We start from the raw sequence: 22462 nt of genomic DNA on the forward strand, positions 1-22462 counted from the left end.
GGACAAATATAAGGATTGATTATCGTGACAAGCAATAGTTAATTAATTAATTGGTTTTTCATTCACAATAATTCATTTAATTTGTACCCTTTTTTTCTTTTAACTGGACCATATATAATTAATTAAGAGCATGCATCTTATGCAACAAAAGTCTGTCTAAATCGATTTCTTTTTCTTGAATTTGTCAAACAAGGCCAGTCCAGAGATATTAGTTTGAACAAGTACTCCATAATTATGAAATATATAGATTGTAAGGTAATACTATATAATGTGTTAAAAGGTAAAATATTACTTATACTACCAATTTTTACTTCGATCTCTCTCATAAATCTTAGATGTAAACAACTTTTTCTGGAACCACAAGATGAAAATTTCCTATTCATGTTGTCACGTCAATAAATATAATTGATAGAATAGAACTTGAGAGTCTCCATAGTAGAACTGTACTCAGTGTAAAAATAATACAGATCAGATAAAATGCCACGTATATGTAGTAAGGTCACTAGAAGAGTTTCTCTCGAATAGGCCCGACCAAATTAATCTAAAGTAGATTAGCATCTTTTTGCAAGATGTTAATAATCTCACATGGATAAAATATAGAGAAACATATAGATTTATAATGCCATAGATAAGACTTCCCCTGGAAGCAGTCTATTGGCATTTTTTATCTGAACAGATAAGATATGGACAACTTAAACTGATTTTCTTTATTGGCGCCTAAAATCACAACATAAATTTCACTCAAATGTACCTTTAGATAGCAGCTGGGAGTTTTCTGTAAATCACATACTAACTAATTAATTATATATATTCAATTTTTTAATGTAGTATGCAGAAGTAATTAGTCAAATATATGTGTGCAATAATTATAATCACAGCCTGCAATTCCGCAAATATTTTATGTATGACTGTTGTTTTACATGCACACTTGATTTACTTACAAAATAATGAATGAGATGTTACTCAATGACATTATTGTCGTCGGTCCAAACTATATCAAATATTAATAGCAAGTACTTTATGAGCTTATTAAAAAAATATTATTACCAATAATCCCTTCTCGATTAAGCCCATTGCATTGGGTCTTTTTAGTGCAGTTTAACTTTGGTATGATTTGTGAAATATTACATAAGAGCTAAGCGAAATTTATTCAGTGCACGTCATCAGATAGTGATTGCGAGATTTCCCAAATTGTCACTCAAAAAAATAAAAAATTACAAGCTAAATGACTCATACTGCTGTGCGGGAAGATTTGTTAGGAACAAACAAGACACTAAAAGTTAATATGTATGACATTTTGAACATTGAATTGTTGGATAGAATGTGGTATTTTTAGAAAATTCAGAATGCTAATTAAGGAACCAAACGACATATAGAGGAGACAAATATTAGAAGCAAAAATTCTATGTATATTAAACTGGTGATTAATTAAATTGATGACCTAGTCTTCCCACGCTAATTAATTAATTAAGTATTTCCTCTTTTTAATTCAACTAATTCTCTACCGCTATACATTTTCTGGGTGACGAAAGAAATTCACAATTACTACTTGATGATACGCACGGAATAAATTCACATATAAAAGATAAATTGTACTAAAAATACTCTATGTAACATACCCAACCGAAAGGATTCGATGTTTAGCTTCCATTTTTCTTTTATCATAATAATTGCACAGAGAACTTTTCTGATTTCGGAAAAACGACGTCGTTGATCAAGTGGCACGGCTTGTGGATCCACTGCATTGCCACTTCGCCACTCTACTTGCTTAACGACAATTCATTATTTTTCTTTATTTAATATGACCATCCAATCTCGATTAGTTCAAAGTTTAGGTACTGAAACCGTATTGTTGAAATATTAGATATCAAACTAATTTAATGTCCAATTTTAATTAGTTAACTGCACATTATTATTATTATTATTATTATTATTATTATTATTATTATTATTATTATTATTATTAATATTATTATTATTATTATTATTATTATTATTATTATTATTATTATTATTGTTGTTGTTGTTGTAGTTGTTATGGGAAATGATAAGTGCCAATATACACTTATTATATTCTTGCTACCAAAGAAGGGTTTGAAGGGCTTGTTGCACATGCTAATTGTATTTGTGTTACTCATGAAAGTGACTTATCCTTATTTGTTATTTTCTTGAGTTTTATTATTTTGATTGAAATTATTACTTATTTTTGGTTTTGCTTGGGGCCAAACAAAGATTTATATATGAGGTGTTCGATAAATGCTGATATGTACTTATTCTTGCTACCAAATACTAGGTGATATTACTTGTGTTCGTTTAGTTTTGGTTGATTTATGATGCTTAATTGCTTAATATTTCATTTGCATATATGTGTTTCTATATATGCAAATTATTACAACATTGATCTTTTTTTTTTTTTTTTTTTTTTTTTCACAACTCAAAGAAGGCCACATGTTGAGAATGCAACTTAATATTTCATTTGCATATATGTGTTTCTATATATGCCTCAACATGCCCCATGTTAGATGTAGTGTCGATTTTGGTTTTCCCAACAAAAAAGAAGATGAAAAATCCTTCGGGACATTGACACTACTCTTGATACGCCCTTGACATGGGTGGTGTTGGGGGTGGTGTTAGGAGAGTGTTGCCGTCAATTTTCAAAAGCAAATTTAGAAGAAAAGTAATAAAACATTGACACACGTACACCTAACATTACCCGTGCCAAAGGTCGTGCCACTTGCCGATCTCTTATTTAAGACTTCAAGGAACAATCAAATGCAGCTTTGGGAATCTTCATCCACATGGATAACACATCTTTAATTTGGATGGATGTTGGAGCTTCAATAAAGACTCAACACAACTCAAGTGGGTCTTCACATTCTTAATGTTTTTTTTTTTTTTTTTTTTTTTTTTTTTTTTTTTTTTTTTTTTGGTATAAACGCTTAATGCATTAAATCAGAGCCAAGAATGTTCACAAGAAATTGAAGAGGAGAGTGAAATCACTCCCCGCAACCTGACACAGAAACAACTTGCCTCGCTAAAGTATGGACAGTCAAATTCGCAGATCGTCTAGTAAAATAGAAGGTTACATTCTTAATGTTTTTAATTCTTTGTATCGTGTCTTTTGCTTTTACCTCCATATTTAAAGGTTAAACTTGTAATACTTGAATTTATGATGAACACTATGATGAGACCTTGTGCTTAATTTCTATACTTGACCCGTTGTAATGGTTTATCGTTTAATTCAATCGTATTTTTCATTATAGTTGAATTAATAATAATTGGCTAATTATTACATTCATGTTTAATTAATTCATGTATGTATTTGAGATAGAGATAATGTAATTTGAGTTTCATACATATGTACTCAACTAGTATTTGTCACGTGCGATGCACGAAAAATATGTTATAAAAATATACCCTATATAAGGTTTATTCATATATAAAATTTTTGTTATTTAATAATTATTATGTGTGAATTCCTATGATAAAATTATGAACATAAATATATTTACAATTAAAATAATATTTAAGGTGGGTGATTACTACAAATCTTAAACTATATTAAAATTTTAGTACATAGTATTTAATACTACAAATTTTTAAGAATTTAGTAAACTACAAATTGTAGACTACAATAGTAATTGAATTACAATTTTAGAGTCACCACGGATCAAAATTTTTAGACCTTTGAGATTTCTAACTCCAGATGTAGCAACATACAATTGATCTTTAAAGACCAAAATCACAATCTTAGTTCGAACATTGATTTTTTCTTCCAAATACTATCGAATTAAGTGTGTAATCAATAAAAGATGAGAACTAATAATTCGAGAATATAATCTTAATGTTACTAAGCCTACTTCACATCAATTAAGTTGGAGAGTGTTGTTGGATAGTATCCGATGAATCCACGAATAATGCATCTTTGTCTCCGTAGTCCTCAATATGCACATCAACAATCTTAAATATTAGGCCGCCTAGCTATGCCATATATTAATTTCAAACTTATGAACTTTGGGGTTGCATGCAATAAAAAGTATATTTTAAATATACTAAGGGTACATTATATATGTATGTAAGGTACTTTCAATATAAAAATAATGTATTTTTAATATATTAAAAATGTATTTGATATTCATGATCTATACAATTATGTGAACCATCGTTCACAGAATAATTTGCCAGTAGAAATTGAAATATAAATAAATAAATAAATAAATAAATAAATAAATAAATATATATATATATATATATATATATATATATTAGAAACTGTCAGTGGAAATTATAATCATTATTATTATTGCAATTATTATTATTGTTATTGTTATTATAATTAACAATATTATTATGGTCTTGTGAAAATTAAATGTTAATTATCACCATTTAATTTTCACAAGAACCATATGGCTTTATTATATATAGGATAATGTAAGCAAATTATACACAATCTCATATCATTTAACTTCATTAAATACTCTACGTATTATGACCTTTTACATGCTAATTACAAAGACCTCGAATTAACTAAACTCATCACAATTCACAAGTGATAGGTCAGTAAAGAGAAAATGTAAAAAGTAGTGCTCATGAACAAATTAAGACATAATGTGTAAATATATATAACCGCATGATATTATAAATTATCTCTTTCTATCTAACGAACCAAAACTGAATAACAACGTTTAACCAAATAGACCATGAATTTATTTCAAGTAAACAATTCAAATTAGTTTAATTAAACACGAAAAATAATCTAAGATTTGTTGCGTGTATAATTTGAAAATAATAATATTGATACTTGATAGGTGTAGACTTGGTACGATGATCACATATTTCCATTGATACAATAACAATATGACACCATTTCCAATGCAAATTTAATGAGAAGAAATAAGACGGCAATTCAAGCTGCTCGACATTGTACGGCGTTTGGATGGTGGTCCGGGAGGGAGGAGATGAAGATGGTCGGAAAATGATTGATAGTATTGACGTCGTCTGTTATGAAATTAATGGCTGGGCTTCAAAGTCTAACCTCCGACGACCAAATCATTTAGAATTGCTTGCCGTTATATATAAAAATAAATGGCACCGACTTCGTTGAATTTGGATCTCTCTCAACTCTGAGAATTCTTACGCTAAAATAAACTTAGGAAACTGACCATACAAAGCACACAATGATTTATTGCATCTTAAAAGTTAGACGAGATAATGTCATCTTAGGTATTATAGTGATTGCCAAATGCCAAATATATATCTGGTGGTTTAATTTGATGATCTTATTGTTGCTTTTCTTGAAGAAGGTTTTAAGTTTGAGCCTCATCCCAATCAAAGATCAGCATAATTTATTGAACAAATGTTGTGAGAGGTTAAACATCAATTTTATATTAAAAAAGAAAAGAATGGATAATTTTGTTACAAAGGATTTTTTTTTTTTTTCCTAAAATTCATGGATTGGTTAAGTTTTGTGGGTCGGGTTGAATCTTAAAAAATAAAATTTGCAATGAGTCAGGTTGGATTCAGATTTTATGCATGTGCAAAACCCCCTAGACCTCACCCAACCGACCAATAAGTAGTACTGTAGTAGGATGTAATTAATTATAAACATTTCTATAACTTTTGTTGATTTTTACTATTTTTTAAAAAAAAAAATTAACAGTTCAATTACTCTCTCTGTCCCGTTTTATGTGTTTGGTTCGTTTAACGAGGCTTGACGGGAGTTATTTTTATTTCAATTTTTCCTAATATTAAGTTTAATATTGATATACAAAATTTATATATTTAGAAACTACACTAAAAGTACTATTAAACACACACACACAAAAATCAAATTTAAAAATAAGAAAAATAATAAAGAAAATAAACGAAGAATAAAGAGTTAGTTTTACCATAGTAAGTACAAAATATAAAATATGACAGAGGAAATATTATATTAGAATATTTATATTATTTTATATTTTATTATAACTCGTGATTTTATGAATTTTATTATATGCAAGTAATTTTAATATTATTTATTTAGTTTTTTGAAATAAAAGTGGTGGATACTCGTAATAAACACCTGCACTTGGTGGGGTGGGGTGAATTTTGAAAACAATCATTTTATGTGGGTCGGGGTGACGGTGGGTATATAAAGTATTGCAAATTATGTTGTGCAACCGTATGCACCATGCATGGTGCACATGGTTGCAAAACGACACCGTTTAATATGATGGAGTAACGGTGCCACTACAATCAATTTATTTATTTATTTATTAATACAAAAACTCCAATCGACGTGTAATTATGAATACATAGTTATGCAATTCTGAATATATAGTTACAAAGTTATGGATATATAGTTATGAAGTTATGGATATATAGTTATGGATATATATTTTTGAAATTATGAATATAGTTCTCTGTGAACAAGCACTTTAAGAATTCTGAATATTGAGTTATTTAATTATAAATGTCTAGTTGTGAAAGTATGAATATATGGATATGAAACGATGAATATGTGGTTTTTTTTTTTTTTTTTTGAATGTTACTGGCCCTATTACATTGTAGTATCTGTTCATATACTTTCTCAACCTACTGAAACACAAAGAACCAATAACGCCTCCACTGAGACTCGAACTCGTAACCTTCCATACTTGGATATATAGTTATGAATTTATGGATATATCCTACTATTTGAATACGAAAGGAAACCGCCTAACGACGTTAACTACAATTCGAACGAGATTTTTTTCAATAAAACGGCGTCGTTTTGCAACCGTGTGCACCATGCATAGTGCACACGGTTGCACAACATAACGATTGAGAAGGGCAAATTATGCTGTGGAATCGTGCCCACCTTGCAAGGTGGGTACAGTTCCACAACGACGTCGTTTTCAACGAAAATGATGCCGTTTTAATTTTTTTTTTATTTTTCACTTGTTAAAAACGTTTCTCTCTTCACAATCGCAGTACATATTATGAATCTATAGTACAGGAATTAGAAATTATGAATCTACAGTATAGAAAATTATGAATCTACAATATTAAGTTTGTGAACATGTGATAGAGCATATTCATAATTTTATAAATATATGTTCATAATTATAGAGATATATGTTTATAATTTTTGATGTTTATATTCTCCATCACATAACTATATTATGAATCTACAGTATAGAAATTATAAATCTACTCTCGTACCCACCTTGCAATGTGAGCACGATTCTACAGCATAACGTTCCTTCTAATTTTTTTATATACACAATGGGATCTACAAAAGAAAGCCCTTTTCCTTTCTCTCTACGTCATGGGTTGTGGACAAAGGAAAAACACAGTTTTTGAAAGATGTTACGGGTTCGGCCCAACACTAATTGGGCCAGAGAAAAAGCATGGTTTAGGTCCAACGGAAAAGCATCAGAAATTCAGAATTGAAAACGAAAGGGGCATTCCGAGAATTGAACTCGAGACCTCTCGCACCCTAAGCGAGAATCATACCACTAGACCAAATGCCCACTGCGAACAGTGACTAATTTTAAACAATAAGTACAAATTCGAAAAGCGTCAGAATTGAAAATGAAAGGGGCATTCCGAGAATTGAACTCGGGACCTCTCGCACCCTAAGCGAGAATCATACCACTAGACCAAATGCCCACTTTGAACAGTTCCTAATTTGAAATTATCTAATATGTATTGATTCAAACATTAAAGCTAACAGCATTATACCCACACCCCTACATGGTTGAAACATTGCTGGTGAATTGGTGGTGTTGCTACTTCTTTTTTGAGTGACGAGGAAAACCACAGTCACTATATGAGGATACGCATTGGGTAAATTCCATCTTGTAACTCTAGTCAACAAAGGATCACAATGAGGTAAACTAGTATAGATAGCACATAGTTGTTCCGTTCAAATTAAAAAGACAAAGATTACTCCCGTGATTCGAAGTTATAACTTTATGATTACCAAGTCAACAACCTGACAAACTTGGTCCGAGTTGCCCACAATGCAAGTGTTGCTATTTTTGCATCCAATGAGTGTTGCACTTCTATGTATTATGCTTCTAATTACTAGTAATTTAACTTAATCTTTTTAATAAATACAACACTTTTATATGCTAATTAGGCTCGGCCTATAAAACCCAAATGCAGATTGTGCTAAAAAAACTAAATTAAAGAAAGATGGTTAATTTACTTGAAACAGTGTAGGGGGGAGATTTCATAGGTGGGGCATGCAAGAATGATTAATCTCAACAGCTTCATTGTTTATATATATTTGTGTTAGCTGTAATGAAGATAGTTTATAGTGTCCTCACTCCCCTCCATTGCTTTAGGAAGCTAGGACTAAGGTAATTAAATTTTAAATTTAATAGTCCATATTTGAAAGTGTGCGGTGTACTTTATCATTTTTAATTTTACAAGTTGTTACGTTATAATTAGATTTTTTTTTTTAAAGATCGGAATGGAGGGATCAAGTTGTTATAATTAGTTGTCAGTGTCAAATTACAATCGCAACTTGTTTGTGTGACCAAATTCTTGAATAAGAATGCATGGCCAGCCGATGAAAAGAAAGTATAAAATAAAATTGGACGAGTTGTCAAACAGAGGTTAGATGGTCAAGTCCAACATCGTGACGCTGACTGATATGTAAGTATAAAGAATTAAAATTATGGTTTTGTAATCTATTTCTTTGTATAATTATTTTAATCTAAGTAATGATAAACACTTATTTTGATAAGTCATACTTCCAACCCCATCGCTCTTCTTCTTCTTCTTTGTCTTCTTTTAGCTGCAGCCAAGTTTTGAATTTCATAATCTGGGTCAGGTTTATTCTTGGCTGCTTGTGGCTGCCACATTTTTGACTTCAACTAATGGCACTTCATATATATCCCCTCATTGTCCCCATTCCTCATTAATATAAATATTAATGTTAGGATCAATCGTCTAGCATTACGCCAAAAGGTACAATTTTATTTATTTATATACTGTCATCACATTTTCGAGATGCAAGGTGTTGGACTTGACACTTCACTAACTACCACTCAACAATTCTCTTAACCGTTAATTATTGGATTTGACCTTTTACCAGCTGGCTCGGTCCAATAATTAAGCCAGCTATTCATAACCTAAATCAATTCTATCTCAAATTGAGTTGAAGCATGCAGAGAGATCAGATTAGGCAAAACAGTGTTAGTGAAAGTGACATACTATTTTGATACTTATCCACTTGCTAAATAATACCATTTATTTTATACATTTCAATTGTGAGGGTATTGGGATTTGGTTTCCAGATCCTTTAGTTATGCATCTTGTTTTGGTCCTTGTCTTGCCATATTTCTAAGTTAGGTTGAAGAAAATAAGAAATAGTGTGCCCTTTAATCCAGCATGCATGAGTTTTAATTTGTCCACTGTGAAGCTATATGTTTAGAAAAAAAAAAAAAAAGAGTCAATTGTTTCATCATAGACCCTCGCTTAATTTACTGTACAATGACTCACGTTTCAAAGTAATAACATGGTTAATAATATAATCATTCGCCCCCACAGATCTAATTCTGATACCAAATAAAATTCAGTTGAGTTACCATCATTTATATCCTCATAGATGTTCTGTCGGGTCGGGGTGTGAGGGGCCCTTGGGGTTGGAGATTCAACCTTTTGGGAAGAATGATACCAAATAAAAATATAATGGCCCTGTTTGGTAAAAAATTGGCCTATAGGTCAATTATGGCTTATTTGACCACTACTAATTGTTTGATTTAGGTAAAATATCAATATAAATGTTTGGTTAATTAACTTTTTGCAACTCCAAAAGACAAAAATTGAAAAAGCTACTCCAAGCAACTTTTTCAATTAGCTTTTTGAGAAAATAAATTATACCAAACAGCTATCAGCTAACAGCTAATTCACCAAACACTTTTCTACAATCAGCTAATGTTATCAACTATTTATACCCTCTAATTAACACAATCAGCTAACAGCTATCAGCTATCAACTAACAGCCATTTTACCAAACAGGGCCAATATCCATAAATAATCAACATCATATATCCTAATTATTTCAATAGTAGTGTAACCAGTCTCCCCCACCATTGTCATCTCCAAACCCCTAATTGCCCAAACCATCCAAACACATTAGGTTTACAAATTACAAGTAATAATTTATTTCAGCAATTCAATTATTATGCTTCTCAAAATAAAAAAGAATTTATTTATGGCCCAAAGATCAGTTGTACTTAAATCTAACAAAAGAAGAAAAATAATAGAAAAGGACAAAAGCTCCTTTGAAAATATTGTCCTCATCGGTCCACACTCCATCATGTGATATATATATATATATATATGGTCAGGTTCCTATGAGGTCAGGTCTTCCCGTGCGGTCAGTGCGGCATACACCATTAGGTATGCATAAATGCACCACACAGTATTCGTAAATACACCATTATGTGTGGTGTATTTTTTTTTTTTTTTTTTGTGGTGCATGTTTTTACATTTCATTTTGGTGTATTTTCAAACACTATATGATGCATTTATGCATATCTAATGGTGTATGCCGCACTGACTGCACGGGAAGACCTGACCTCATATATATATATATATATATATATATACTAACTATAATCTGTATATGAATTATTGTGATGGATCAAGAAAATAAATAATTAAATCAAAGATTAAAAAATTTCTAATTATTAAAATGGATTAAAGTATTATATATGGTCCAGAAAGTCAATGTCATTAATCATTTTCTACTTAATAAGCTTTTTTATGAATAAGAAAAAACGTAATCAATTACGTGAAGTTTTTTTTTTTTTTTTGAACGCAATTACGTGAAGTTTATTTCTTCTTAATAAATAATAAATAAAACGCTACGGAATATTTATGAAAAAAATATATATTATGATACAGTGTAATAATTTTTCATATCTATTGACTAAACCCTCTTAATTGAACCCATTACACAAGTTTTTGTTTGATTTGCAAGTTATTTACACATAGGTGTGGTTTATTTACACAATTGAATAGTCGTGACAGGTTTCTCTCATTACTCAACAAAAAAGTCAAATACGGAGTAATATTTTTGAAATACTCATGATTCTTTACAAGGTAGAGAATCAATGTCTTCCGATCACTACCGAGGCTTGGTTTGTGACCACTCATTTAGAATGATAACAGAAGTATTATCACGCTACATAGCAGTTAGCAAAAAAAAGTCAAATAATATAATGTAAGACTAACTCAGGTTTGACTCGGGTTACTCTCACAAAATTTGATTTTTATTCAAAAGAAAGCGCGACTCATAATCTGTTTACATTATACACCATTTAAGAGACTTGAACATTCAACATTGTAGTTGTATTAATAAAAGGATGCATTATTTTTCTACATTTAAACCCTAAACTTAATAGTTCATCACTGTTCCTACGTACCTTAAAAATTACGGAGTAATAAAAGAGGTAAATCGTGAATTATACACTCATGTCTATCTTCTTCTTCTTCTTCTTTTTTATTTATTTATTTTTTTTATCATTAATAAGATTTGAACTTACAGCTTACCGCTATTAGTAAAGCAAAATGTATACACAATGAATTAATGATTGGGCCTACGAAATTAAATGCAATTGTTATTTGTACAAGTTGTGAGCAATAAATGTGCCACGCCAGTATCTTCCAAAGTTTAATTAGTATAAGTATCTCTCCAAATGTTAATCAATACCACACCATTTGGATCAATCAGTAGAGATCAGATCACACTTTCTTCATCAATAATGCTAGCTTAGCTTCTTTCTTCGATCTTCTTCTATTCATACAGGTATGCTGCTTCTTCTTCTTCAGTTCTTCTTTTTCTTGAATTTGCTTTTGATGCTTATATATCAGTATCTTAATTATACGTGTCAACATTTAGAGAAATTAGTATTCGGGTTTGACAACTACTTAAGTTTTTAAAGTTCATTCTTCTTCTTATTATTTTTAGAAAAATGATTACGAAATACCCATGATTCTTTTACAAGGTAGTATCTGTTCTATACTTTTTCAAATATTTTTAGCCTAAATAATCTAAATCACACCATCCAAGTTCGGACTTATGACCACCCATTTAGAATGGTAATCAGTATATAATCACACTATATAGTAGTTGGCAAATTATCCGTACAAATGTGATAGGCTTGCCATGAGTATTTAATTTGACAAATTATTAGTGGGGCGTGGATGCACTTTGTCAAATGTCTACTACTACTTAGGCTTCACAATTTATTACAAGTAAATACCGCAAAATAATCATCATGAGTAGTGTTGCAAAAATCGGGCTCTAAGCGCTGATTAATCGCTCTAGGCGCCCTAGGCGGTCCCCAGACGCCTAGAGGGCGCCTAGCGATTTTTTCAACTTTGATCATGAGTATAGTAACATACTAACATGTTGCACTTATTTAATTTTTCTTATTAATTAGTTGATTATAATAATATTTCAACATTTTATTGATCCAGTAATTTAGGTATATACTTAAATATGTTCTTACGCATATATAATACATGTAACACATAATTATGTAATATGTATTTTTTATAGTGCGGATGTTAATTTTAAATAGGGTTTAGTAATGAATTTAACGAGAGGCAGAAGTGTGAATATGATAATATCATGATGTATGCAATTAAGGGTCATAATTGATAATTCATCCCCCACTTAGAAACTTCCAGGCCACTAATATTTGTGTGCGTCGCCAACATAACCTTAGTGGATACATAACTAATGAATCCATGAACAAACTTTGTTTGCAAGTTACACTATCCAAATTTCATGATTTCAACCTATGGGATACACTCTAGAGAAGAAATAATAGTAATGTGTGGTACTTTTTATATATTTATTAATAATAGACAATTTTGTTGAAATTGATGGATCTTCTCTTTTACTTGATGGATCTAGTATCAAGGCCGGCCCTTGCCGTGTCTGGGCGACGACACAGGACCCTTAAATTTGGAAGCCCAATTTATTATTTTTTTTTTAAATATATACATATAAAGTTATTATTTTTATAATTGATAGGGGCGTATTGTAATTTTTTTTTATGTTAGGGTTATAAAACAAATTTTACTCTTAGCGCGCATTCAGGTAGGGGCTATGAGTTTTGCTGTAAATGAAAAGAATTTTAAATCTTTTATACTTTTGATTCTTAGTAGCAAATAACCAAGCCTGTAAGTAGGTGCATAGGTACCACACATTAATAATTTTAAATTAGCAAGATACCCTGGCCTTCTAGTTCTAGTTCAATAACAATAAACTAATTATACATATAGTCATATATACAAAGTATTCTTGTGGCTAAATGCTAATCTTCGTAGGATTGCAAGACAATAGGGGAGGAGTGGAGGGCTCACTCCCCAAAAAGCATGTATAATATTAATGTACATGCATATATAGCATTTAAATAATACTACTTGCATGAAAATTATTTATTAAAAAAATTATACTATATAATTATAATACAGTACGATTTACATCTCAAATATGGTTTACAATTTATTATATAAAAGTGAAGTTTATTCCATATATAATCTTGAGCTAAATTATGAAGGATTGTAGTAGTTATTAAATATATATCACATTACATAAAGCCCAAGAAGAAAACTTTTAAGTACAATACCTACTACTTTCCCATCTTGTTCAAAGCTTTTGAAAGATGGGTTTTCAAGCTAAGGCTGCTAGTGGTGAGTTGACAAAGTGATTGTACAAATTAATGTTTTTATACAAACATGGGTTTTAATTTAGCCATAAATAAAAACAATAATGAAAAACAGTTGCTTTCGGTGGGAGGCTAGCAAAGGCCAGGCCAGGCGTGGTGAAGAATAGCCCAAAGGTCTATTTAAAGAATAGTTGCGTAATTGGCTAGTAGTAGTGGATGCATGTTTAGTGGCACAAGGCCGCTTGCAACCTTCTACTATGTTTTTTCTTTTGTTTTTTGCTCACAAGAAAAATCCGCGGACCACAATCATTACTCAATAATGTGTAATTTATTCTGGCACAGTCTTAACTCACTAGTTCAGTAGACAATATTTGAGAAAAGAGACTAAAGTTCGAACTTCTACCATGACAGTGTAAGGATTATGTCTGAAGTGGACAGATTCCTAGTGGTGACCTGTGACAGTGTAACGATTATGTCCAAAGTGGATAGATTCTTAGTGGTGAGTGGTAACACTATCTGTTGAGTCAGAAATTCAACCTGGGGAAGAAATGTGCAACTTATACTCCTATATAAACATTAGAGTTTGCTCATTGTTTGCAGGTTCAACATAAGCAATAGGAATCCCAAACCCAAAAACAATGGCCACTCCCATCTTCAAATCCATCTTCCTTCTATCCTTGCTACCCTTTCTTCTCCATATTCGCTGCGGTAACTTTCTCTTCTATCTATGCACGTTCTATATATATCAGTATTGGTGTCATCAGTAATAGGTAATGGATGAAGTGTGTTATGTATGCAGCAAAAGGTGATCTCCAGATGGGTTACTACTCGGAGAGCTGCCCAAGAGCAGAAGACATCATCAAGGAACAAGTGATTAAGTTGTACGAGGAGCATGGAAACACTGCTGTTTCTTGGCTTAGAAACCTCTTCCATGATTGTATGGTTAAGGTATATATGTGTATATATATATATGATTAATTCTATCATAAAATTACTAATTAAGTCACCTTAATTATATATGTATTGGACCGATATGATGATCGATTATAGTAATGTAATGGTAAATTTCATGTGCGTATATAGGCATGTGATGCATCGATACTTTTGGACTCGGTAGCTGGCGTGGAATCAGAGAGGGAATCGCCAAGAAACTTTGGAATGAGAAATTTCAAGTATATTCAGACCATCAAAGCTGCCCTGGAGGAGGAATGCCCTAACACGGTTTCTTGTGCTGATATTGTAGCTCTTTCGGCTAGAGACGGTGCTGTTATGGTAATAGCACCATAACAATAATCATTTTTTAGCTTATTACAATATAATATTCTATTTTTCTATTTGGGTATTACTGATTTAAAATATACTCCACATTTTAATTTGTGAGTATAGTTAAAAGGGCCACGGGCCGAAATGAAGACCGGGAGAAGGGATAGCAAGGAAACCTATTTAGCAGAAGTTGAGAACTTCATCCCCAACCACAACGACTCCATGGAACTAGTTCTGTCACGATTCCAGTCCATTGGAGTCGATACAGAAGGAACCGTCGCCCTCCTAGGTAAACTAATACCACATTATATATATGAATTTTTTCAAAAAAAAAAAAAAGAGTACATAATATTTTAATTTTATGACAGGAGTTAAAGTCTCGTGTTCTCCCGTCAATTTCTTAAATAATAGATTATAGTACGAATCATTGTACCAAAATGTTTTATTTATGCTATGTTAGGTGCCCACTCAGTGGGCCGGGTTCACTGCATCAACATCGTCCACAGGCTCTACCCCACCGTGGACCCGACGCTGGACCCCACCTACGCCGACTACCTGAAGCTCCGGTGCCCGTCGGCGGAGCCTGACCCGAGGGCGGTGGAACCGACATACTCCAGAAACGACCGGCGGACACCCATGATTCTTGACAACATGTACTACAAGAACATTCTGGAGCACAAGGGGCTGTTGGTAGTTGATGAACTGCTGGCCACTCATCCTGCCACCGCTCCTTTTGTGGAGAAGATGGCGGCGGATAACCAGTATTTTCACGACCAGTTTGCTCGGGCTCTGGTGATTATGTCGGAGAATAATCCGCTCACCGGCGACCAAGGGGAGATCAGGAAGAATTGTCGCTACGTCAATACTAAATAAAAATAATGTATGTTCCTAGGTAGCGGTTGAGAGTTGAGAGTTATTCACTGTTAAATATAGGTGAATTGATTAATCTCTCTCAGCTCTTATCAACTGTAAACTACTGCCAAGTGGCAAGTGTAAGTGTCATAAAATATATCAAATTTGTCATCTTTATGTGTTATCCCTTTCAAGATGTTTCTTACTTCGTATTTAGTTTTGTCCGAAAACTAAGGTTGCATGGATATTTTTATTTTGGTTAGTACATATTTACTGCACAAAGAGTCAATATCGTCCATACTGAGCCTCAAATTCTATCACAATCTCTCATATGGGAAAACAATTTGGTGTCAGACCACAAGAACATTGGCAAATGGATACCTATTTATTAATTAAATCTTATTAAGGTACCAATCTCTTCCTTAGAACACCTAACTTGACAAGAAGCAAAATATTTTAGAGAGGCGGTTTCAGAGGTCTTGTAAAGACCCTCCACTAGTGGACGGACTGCAACTCATATCAAGCTGAGTTACTGGTTTACTCCTTTACTATCTTGTTGGGTTGAAATGTGGAAGTTTAGGACCAGAGAATTTGCTTTTGTGGACAATAAAATCCTTCATTAAGTTTCCTATAAATGTGGACAACTTGATAATTCAATCCCTTTAATTTGTTGGTGGTGTATGCACTTTTCCACCAAGTTCAGTAAGGGTCATCATCGTAATACATCATTTTTTAGTCACATGATCATCATCTCTGACTCTCTGAGTTACAATCAATATCAACAGTACTATTAAGATCGATATTAATACTATAGTACTATTTTATTGTTTGGAGTGTGTTGAGATGAAGCCATGAAGGGAAGTTTCTTGAATACACAAACTCATTATTGCTCTTTGGGGGTCCATAACCAATCCCTTTTTTCTTTGTTTCCATGCTTTTCCCTTCCAAAAGAGGGTGAGGCCAAAACTGATGAATATAATTACTTTTTGTGTGATTACTCCACAATGATAGAAAGCGAATTATATTTGTCACCTTTTGGGAAGTTCAAAAAAAGAAGAAAAAAAACTATATTTTTTGGTAAAATGAATTATTCCCTCTTTGACAGCATCAAAATTTCAGCCACCTAATTCAAACACAACTACTTTCCATGGTTTTTATGAACCTGTGGGCTTGTGTGGAACCGGACACGTTCAAGAGAAAACATTGTGGTTTAAGTCAAACAACCAGAAAGAGATCACAAATAATTGAAGTGTTGTGTTCTCTTCAAGTCTAAGAAACTGTGATTGTTAGCAAAAAGTTGGAGAGGTGGGACAGAGGCTGCAGCTGGCTTGGGTCATGCATGTTATATTGAGATTGTTTCCGCTGGGAAATTCCAATCAAATTAGTTAGACAATTAAATTAGTAACATTGACTTTCATTGCTTTGCGAGTCCCTAACAGATTTGAGAGCCTTTAAATTTTATTAGTGCGATACTGTGATGTGATCTACACTCATTTTATATAGGAAAAAAAATGTCAATAATGGACCCTTAAATCCAATGAGTAATATAATTAGATTTCTTAATTGAGAAAATAAAAATCCAATGAAGTCTTATAAACCAACAAAAATGGTGTAATTGGGTCATAATATTATCTACTCATCAAGTTTTTGTTGAGTGTTACATAGACTAGGCTAACATGTGGAGTCTTAGATCTTATGTGGATACTAAGTGTACAATTTTTTAAAATTTTTAATTTTTTTTGAAAGGCATACAATTTTAATTCCCTTTTGAAGAAAAAAAAAACTTATATTTTATTTTATTTTTTTAAAAAGCCACCGACCATTATAAATAACCGATAGTTGTTTTTGTCATATGTCAATGGACAAGACAATCATGACTGTTTAGATCTAGATCTCAAAGGCAGACAACTAAGCAGCCTCAGCTTTGACATTAAGTGAGAGAAGGTGGCTATGTTGCCTTCATCAAATATGGACCTCTTTGACATCTAGAAATGGACAACCATGACTAGGGGTGACCGCGGTTCCGGTTCCGGTTCCGATTTTGCAAATGGACAAACCGGAATCGGAACCTTAGGGGCCGTTTACTAACTGGAAATTTTCTTGGAATTTCCGGAAACTGGAAAATAGAAAACAGAAAACATGTTTACTAACAAAGTTTCCATTTTGAAAACTGAAAATAATTTCTGAAAATTTCTGGAAAACTGGAACACACTTAAAAACTGTTTTCGAAATGGAAAACAGAATCATCTATCATCTATTTAGTTATATGTCACTATAACAACATTACTATGATTACATCCATTATCATCCTATTTTACTTATCACTATCTTCTATTTTTTCTACTTACTTTAATTTACTTATTTAAAGATCATTTATTTACTTACACTTTAAAGTTAGACATTCTTTACATTATCAAAATTAAGAATTAAACTCTATATAATGCTTTAGATTTTTATTGAACTCAATAGATTATTAGTTCAAATATTTTTAATTATGTTACATCATAATACAAGTTCGGTCCAGATATTGGATATTAAAATCTAACATATATTATATTAGAATTCAAAGTAAAAGTTATATATTCATATACATGTCATTCAAATGAATATATCCAAAAATGTATTTTAAATATTAGCTCAAAATTATTAATATTATTTAAAACAAGTTTTTTAAACATAAAACAGAGAATGGAAAACTGAGAATGAAAACTAAAAAATTAGAAAACAGAAAACAGAGAACAGTTTTCTGTTGGTAAACGGACTCTTATAGTAAGGTTCCGGTTCCGGTTCTAACCGGATTTATTTTTTAAAAAAAACAAAAAATAAAAAAAAAAAAACACTATAATTTTAAATTTTTCCCGGTTTGGAACCAGAACCGCCGGTTTCGGTTCCTTTTCATCTCGAACCTTAATCGAAACCGTATGAACGGTTCGGTTCCGTTTCCAGTTCAACAGTGCACGATTGGTTCGAACCGAACCATGGTCACCCCTAACCATGACTATAGTCAACGAAAAATGGTCAATAGCTTATAATGATGACCAGTGACATTTTAAAAAAAAAAATAAAAACTAATACACATAGAGGATATGTAATTTTCGAGATGCTACGTGCTAGCACTATATTAACACTTACTTGCTGAATAGGTAATATTAAGATCTAATTGCAAAATTAAACTTCGTTCATCTCAACTTTTTTTAGTTCAAAAACTTAATTACATTATTTGTTGGACTTAAGGGTAAATTTGACATTTTTCATTTAATATGTCCATCTTATTGGTCATGTATACTATCTTATCTTACTCTATATAATAGCAAAGTATTTTTTGTCAATCAATTTTCCGCCTAAATGAAATTGCATCATTTTAAGGTATTAAATACCAATTAAATGAAATTGCATCATTTTAAGGTATATAATGCAACATACTTATCTATTTTCAATACATGTTAATCTACAATTATTGTTATTTAATGATGAAGCAGGTAATACATTTCCGTATTTTTAAGTTAACATTTTATTATATAAATTAATTTATTGTTTACTGAAAAAAAAATTAGAGTATCCGATTTTAAAAAATAAGATTAACCTATTTTTTTATTCTTACAATTTTGTTGATCAACAACAATTTAATTGTTCATTCTAATATAGTTTTGAGAGGGAATTTTTTTTTTTTTTTTAAGTTACTAAATCAGTTACTAAATTGAAAAAAAAAGTTTTTTAAAATTTAAATCAGTTGCATGAACAATAACATTGGAGAGACGAATAAGTTTAAACAAATAATTATTGAACTGATATTAAGTAATTAGAAAATATGATGTATTTCTTAATTTCGTTTTAAACAATAAGTTTTACCTGAAGATGATACTATATTTATTAGTTTGTTTTAGATCTGCTCCGGTCACCCGATTTTTCAGATCGGCATTTGGGGAAGAAAGCAATTCCACAACGGCCAAAAGCTACGGTCAGATTATCTGAAAAGTTTTTTAGCAGTGGATTACTTGGACGTGCGATGATTTAAAATCGAGTGTGTCAAGGCGCCGGAAACAGAGAAGGTCCGCGTAAGCCAGTGAACATTTTAGAGAGAATGACGAACGCAACAGAGTAGACGGAAGCACAATCGTCAAAAAATATGGATTAGGGTTTGGTAATCAGGTTTTATAATTGGGTTAATGGGTTCGGGTATTGGGCTGAAATGCAACGTAACTGGGTTATATGGATAGATAATTAAATGTTTATTGGGCTTAACATTGCAGGTTTTAGTTTTTCTTTCATGTCATGAAATATTTCATATTTAGTTTAGATTTATATATGTTGTACGTATATAATTATTATTATTAAGCAATGTTTAAGAAAAGATTTTCGTAATTAGTTTCAATGTATGATGATGATACTGTATTTTTTATTTATATATTGTCAAGTATATGTACTATAGGCTTTAATTGCAAATCATATTAATAAATATTTTTATATATAAGTGATGCGTAGTATATTTGCAAACAAATAATTCTCGGAGTACAAGTTATCGATCCACAGGGAAGTAGTTGTATCAAGCACTAGTTACTAACTTATTCATTAGAGCTAATCCTAACAATTACTTAGATGATTGATTGGCATAAAATAAATAAAATAAAACAGAGGTTCAGGACTTTGAAAACAATTAGAGAGAAGTTGAGATTCATGGGATTCAAGTATTTAATCACCTAGTGCCAATTATCGTTTGCAATATTTAGTTTGGAATTAAGATTTGTGTGGGAATGCAAAGTGGAATCGAATTACTCCCGTAATCTCTATTCCTAGTGAATTTCCACTCCCGTGGCTTAAACACCCAATAAGATCGAAGATCAGCATTCAATTATTCCTAATTACTACCATCTCCCGATTGGCAACAATCTAGAATAAACTTCCCCTAATAAGTTCCCCTTTCCCAAGGTCCAACCATTAGGTGCAATTGTGTGTACCCTAATATATGCCCCAACTCCCATTGGTGACACAAACATGGCTATGAAGCTAGTAACTATGGCCATTAATTACAAGCATCAAACAATATTATCACGATTGCAACACAAGTATTAAACCCAAATAATAATATATTAAAGAAACTGAGAGCTCAGGCACATAGGTTCATAAACACTTTTACCCAAGAATCTCTAAAGAATTTAGCCAAGCATGACTAAATTATACATAGCAAATATAAATAAAGAATTACAAATCTTCAAAAGAGTACAAGAATTAACCAGACGATTTTCCCAAATCTCCCTAGTCTTCTTCTTGCTTCCCAAGACAACTTGTGGCTCTTGATTTCTCTCCTTCTTGTCTCCAAGAATCTCTAAAAATCTCTCGGTGTCCCGTATTAGGGTTGAGGAAGGGGAGATTTTATAGTGGGTACAAAGTTGAGATGAAATAGGAATCTTGTACAAAATTGGACTGAAATTATAATTCCTATATTTAAATAAAGAAATTGCCGTCCTTCACATTAATTTGGAAATTAATGTAGCTAGCAAACTTTGACTTTGGAAATAGTGCCCTAATGATTAGGAAATCATTGTTCAACCCGCCATACAGCCCACCATTTGGATTCGCGACTTTCTCGACGCGTTGAGCCTCTTTGGCTCAGTTTTGTGATGCTACTGGAAATTTTCGACGCGTCGAGTCCTCTGGGTCCCGGACTTGTCCAAAATTGCTCCAAACTCATCCTTGAACTTCCCTTGCTCATAGAATTAACCTACAATGGTTCAAAAACACTAACAAACACCGTAAAACATTCAAAACAAGTGTGAACCATAATTAAATGATAATAGCAAGGAAAACATGTTTTAAATAAGCAAAATTAAAGAACTTAAATACTAAGATGATTCAAAATAACTATAAAAACAAGCTAAGATGTGATAACATCAATAAGAAAATTTAATTTCATAATTTTTTATTGTATATTGTTTGATTTCCTAATTTTTAATTTTTTTTTTTATAAAAATGTGTGTGTGTGTTTATAATTATTTTAATGTACACTTTTTAAATCTCATGTGGTATGTTATAACAGAATTCTTTATAATATATGCTAACAGTATGTGATGTTCGATATAACAACCAATTTAGTATTGTTAAAGAAAATTACATTTCAGAATAAGTTTTAATTTCATGATTAATATTTTATTTTATTGTTTTAAAAATATTATCAATAATAAAGTTACTTAAATTTTATGTCGTGCATCGCACGGGGCAAAAACTAGTTAATTATTAAAATCAAATATTTCTTCTTTGTTTTTTATAATTTTAAATTTTAATCGTATTTTTAATATAATTTCGAAATATATAAATTTTAGGAAAAATGGTCAAATAGACCTTCAAACTTTTATCAAAGAGTCAATTAGCCACTCCAACTTTTTAAAGGTACAATTACATCCATAAACAATACATTTTGATGCAATGAAGCCCAAATACAAGTAAATAACCTGCTATCAAAGGTCATTCAAGATTTGACGTATTTTCCGAAAAAAGTGACCGGCGATCGCCTTCTTCACCGGAGAAAGCAATTCAACCCAGATATGGGTTGCCTTCTCCGGCGAGAAGGCCACCACAATGGTCGCCTTCTCGTCTGGAGAAGGCAACCCAGATTTGGGTTGGAGAATTTGGGTTGCCTTCTCCAGACGAGAAAGCGACCAATGTGGTGGCCTTCTCACCGGAGAAGGCAA

The 22462-nt window shown here is 31.7% G+C and overlaps 1 protein-coding gene and 2 non-coding genes across 3 annotated transcripts; 1 reads left to right on the top strand and 2 right to left on the bottom strand.

The window, feature by feature from the left end:
* Positions 1 to 7421: 7421 nt before the first annotated feature.
* TRNAP-AGG lies at positions 7422 to 7493 on the bottom strand. Its single transcript has one exon. It is a non-coding gene; the product is annotated as a tRNA-Pro (tRNA).
* A 67-nt stretch (positions 7494 to 7560) lies between these two features.
* Positions 7561 to 7632, bottom strand: TRNAP-AGG. The gene has a single exon. It is a non-coding gene; the product is annotated as a tRNA-Pro (tRNA).
* Positions 7633 to 14255: 6623 nt separating this feature from the next.
* Positions 14256 to 15814, top strand: LOC109185917 (peroxidase 21). The gene is made up of 5 exons (XM_019335899.1): positions 14256 to 14369; positions 14461 to 14609; positions 14745 to 14933; positions 15048 to 15213; positions 15385 to 15814. The coding sequence occupies exons 1-5, from the start codon at positions 14300 to 14302 to the stop codon at positions 15795 to 15797; spliced, it is 987 nt and encodes a 328-aa protein (XP_019191444.1). The 5' UTR covers positions 14256 to 14299; the 3' UTR covers positions 15798 to 15814.
* The last annotated feature ends 6648 nt before the right edge of the window (positions 15815 to 22462 follow it).

The sequence above is a fragment of the Ipomoea nil genome, unplaced genomic scaffold, assembly GCF_001879475.1.
Source record: "Ipomoea nil cultivar Tokyo-kokei standard unplaced genomic scaffold, Asagao_1.1 scaffold1361, whole genome shotgun sequence".
Classification (NCBI taxonomy): Eukaryota; Viridiplantae; Streptophyta; class Magnoliopsida; order Solanales; family Convolvulaceae; genus Ipomoea; species Ipomoea nil.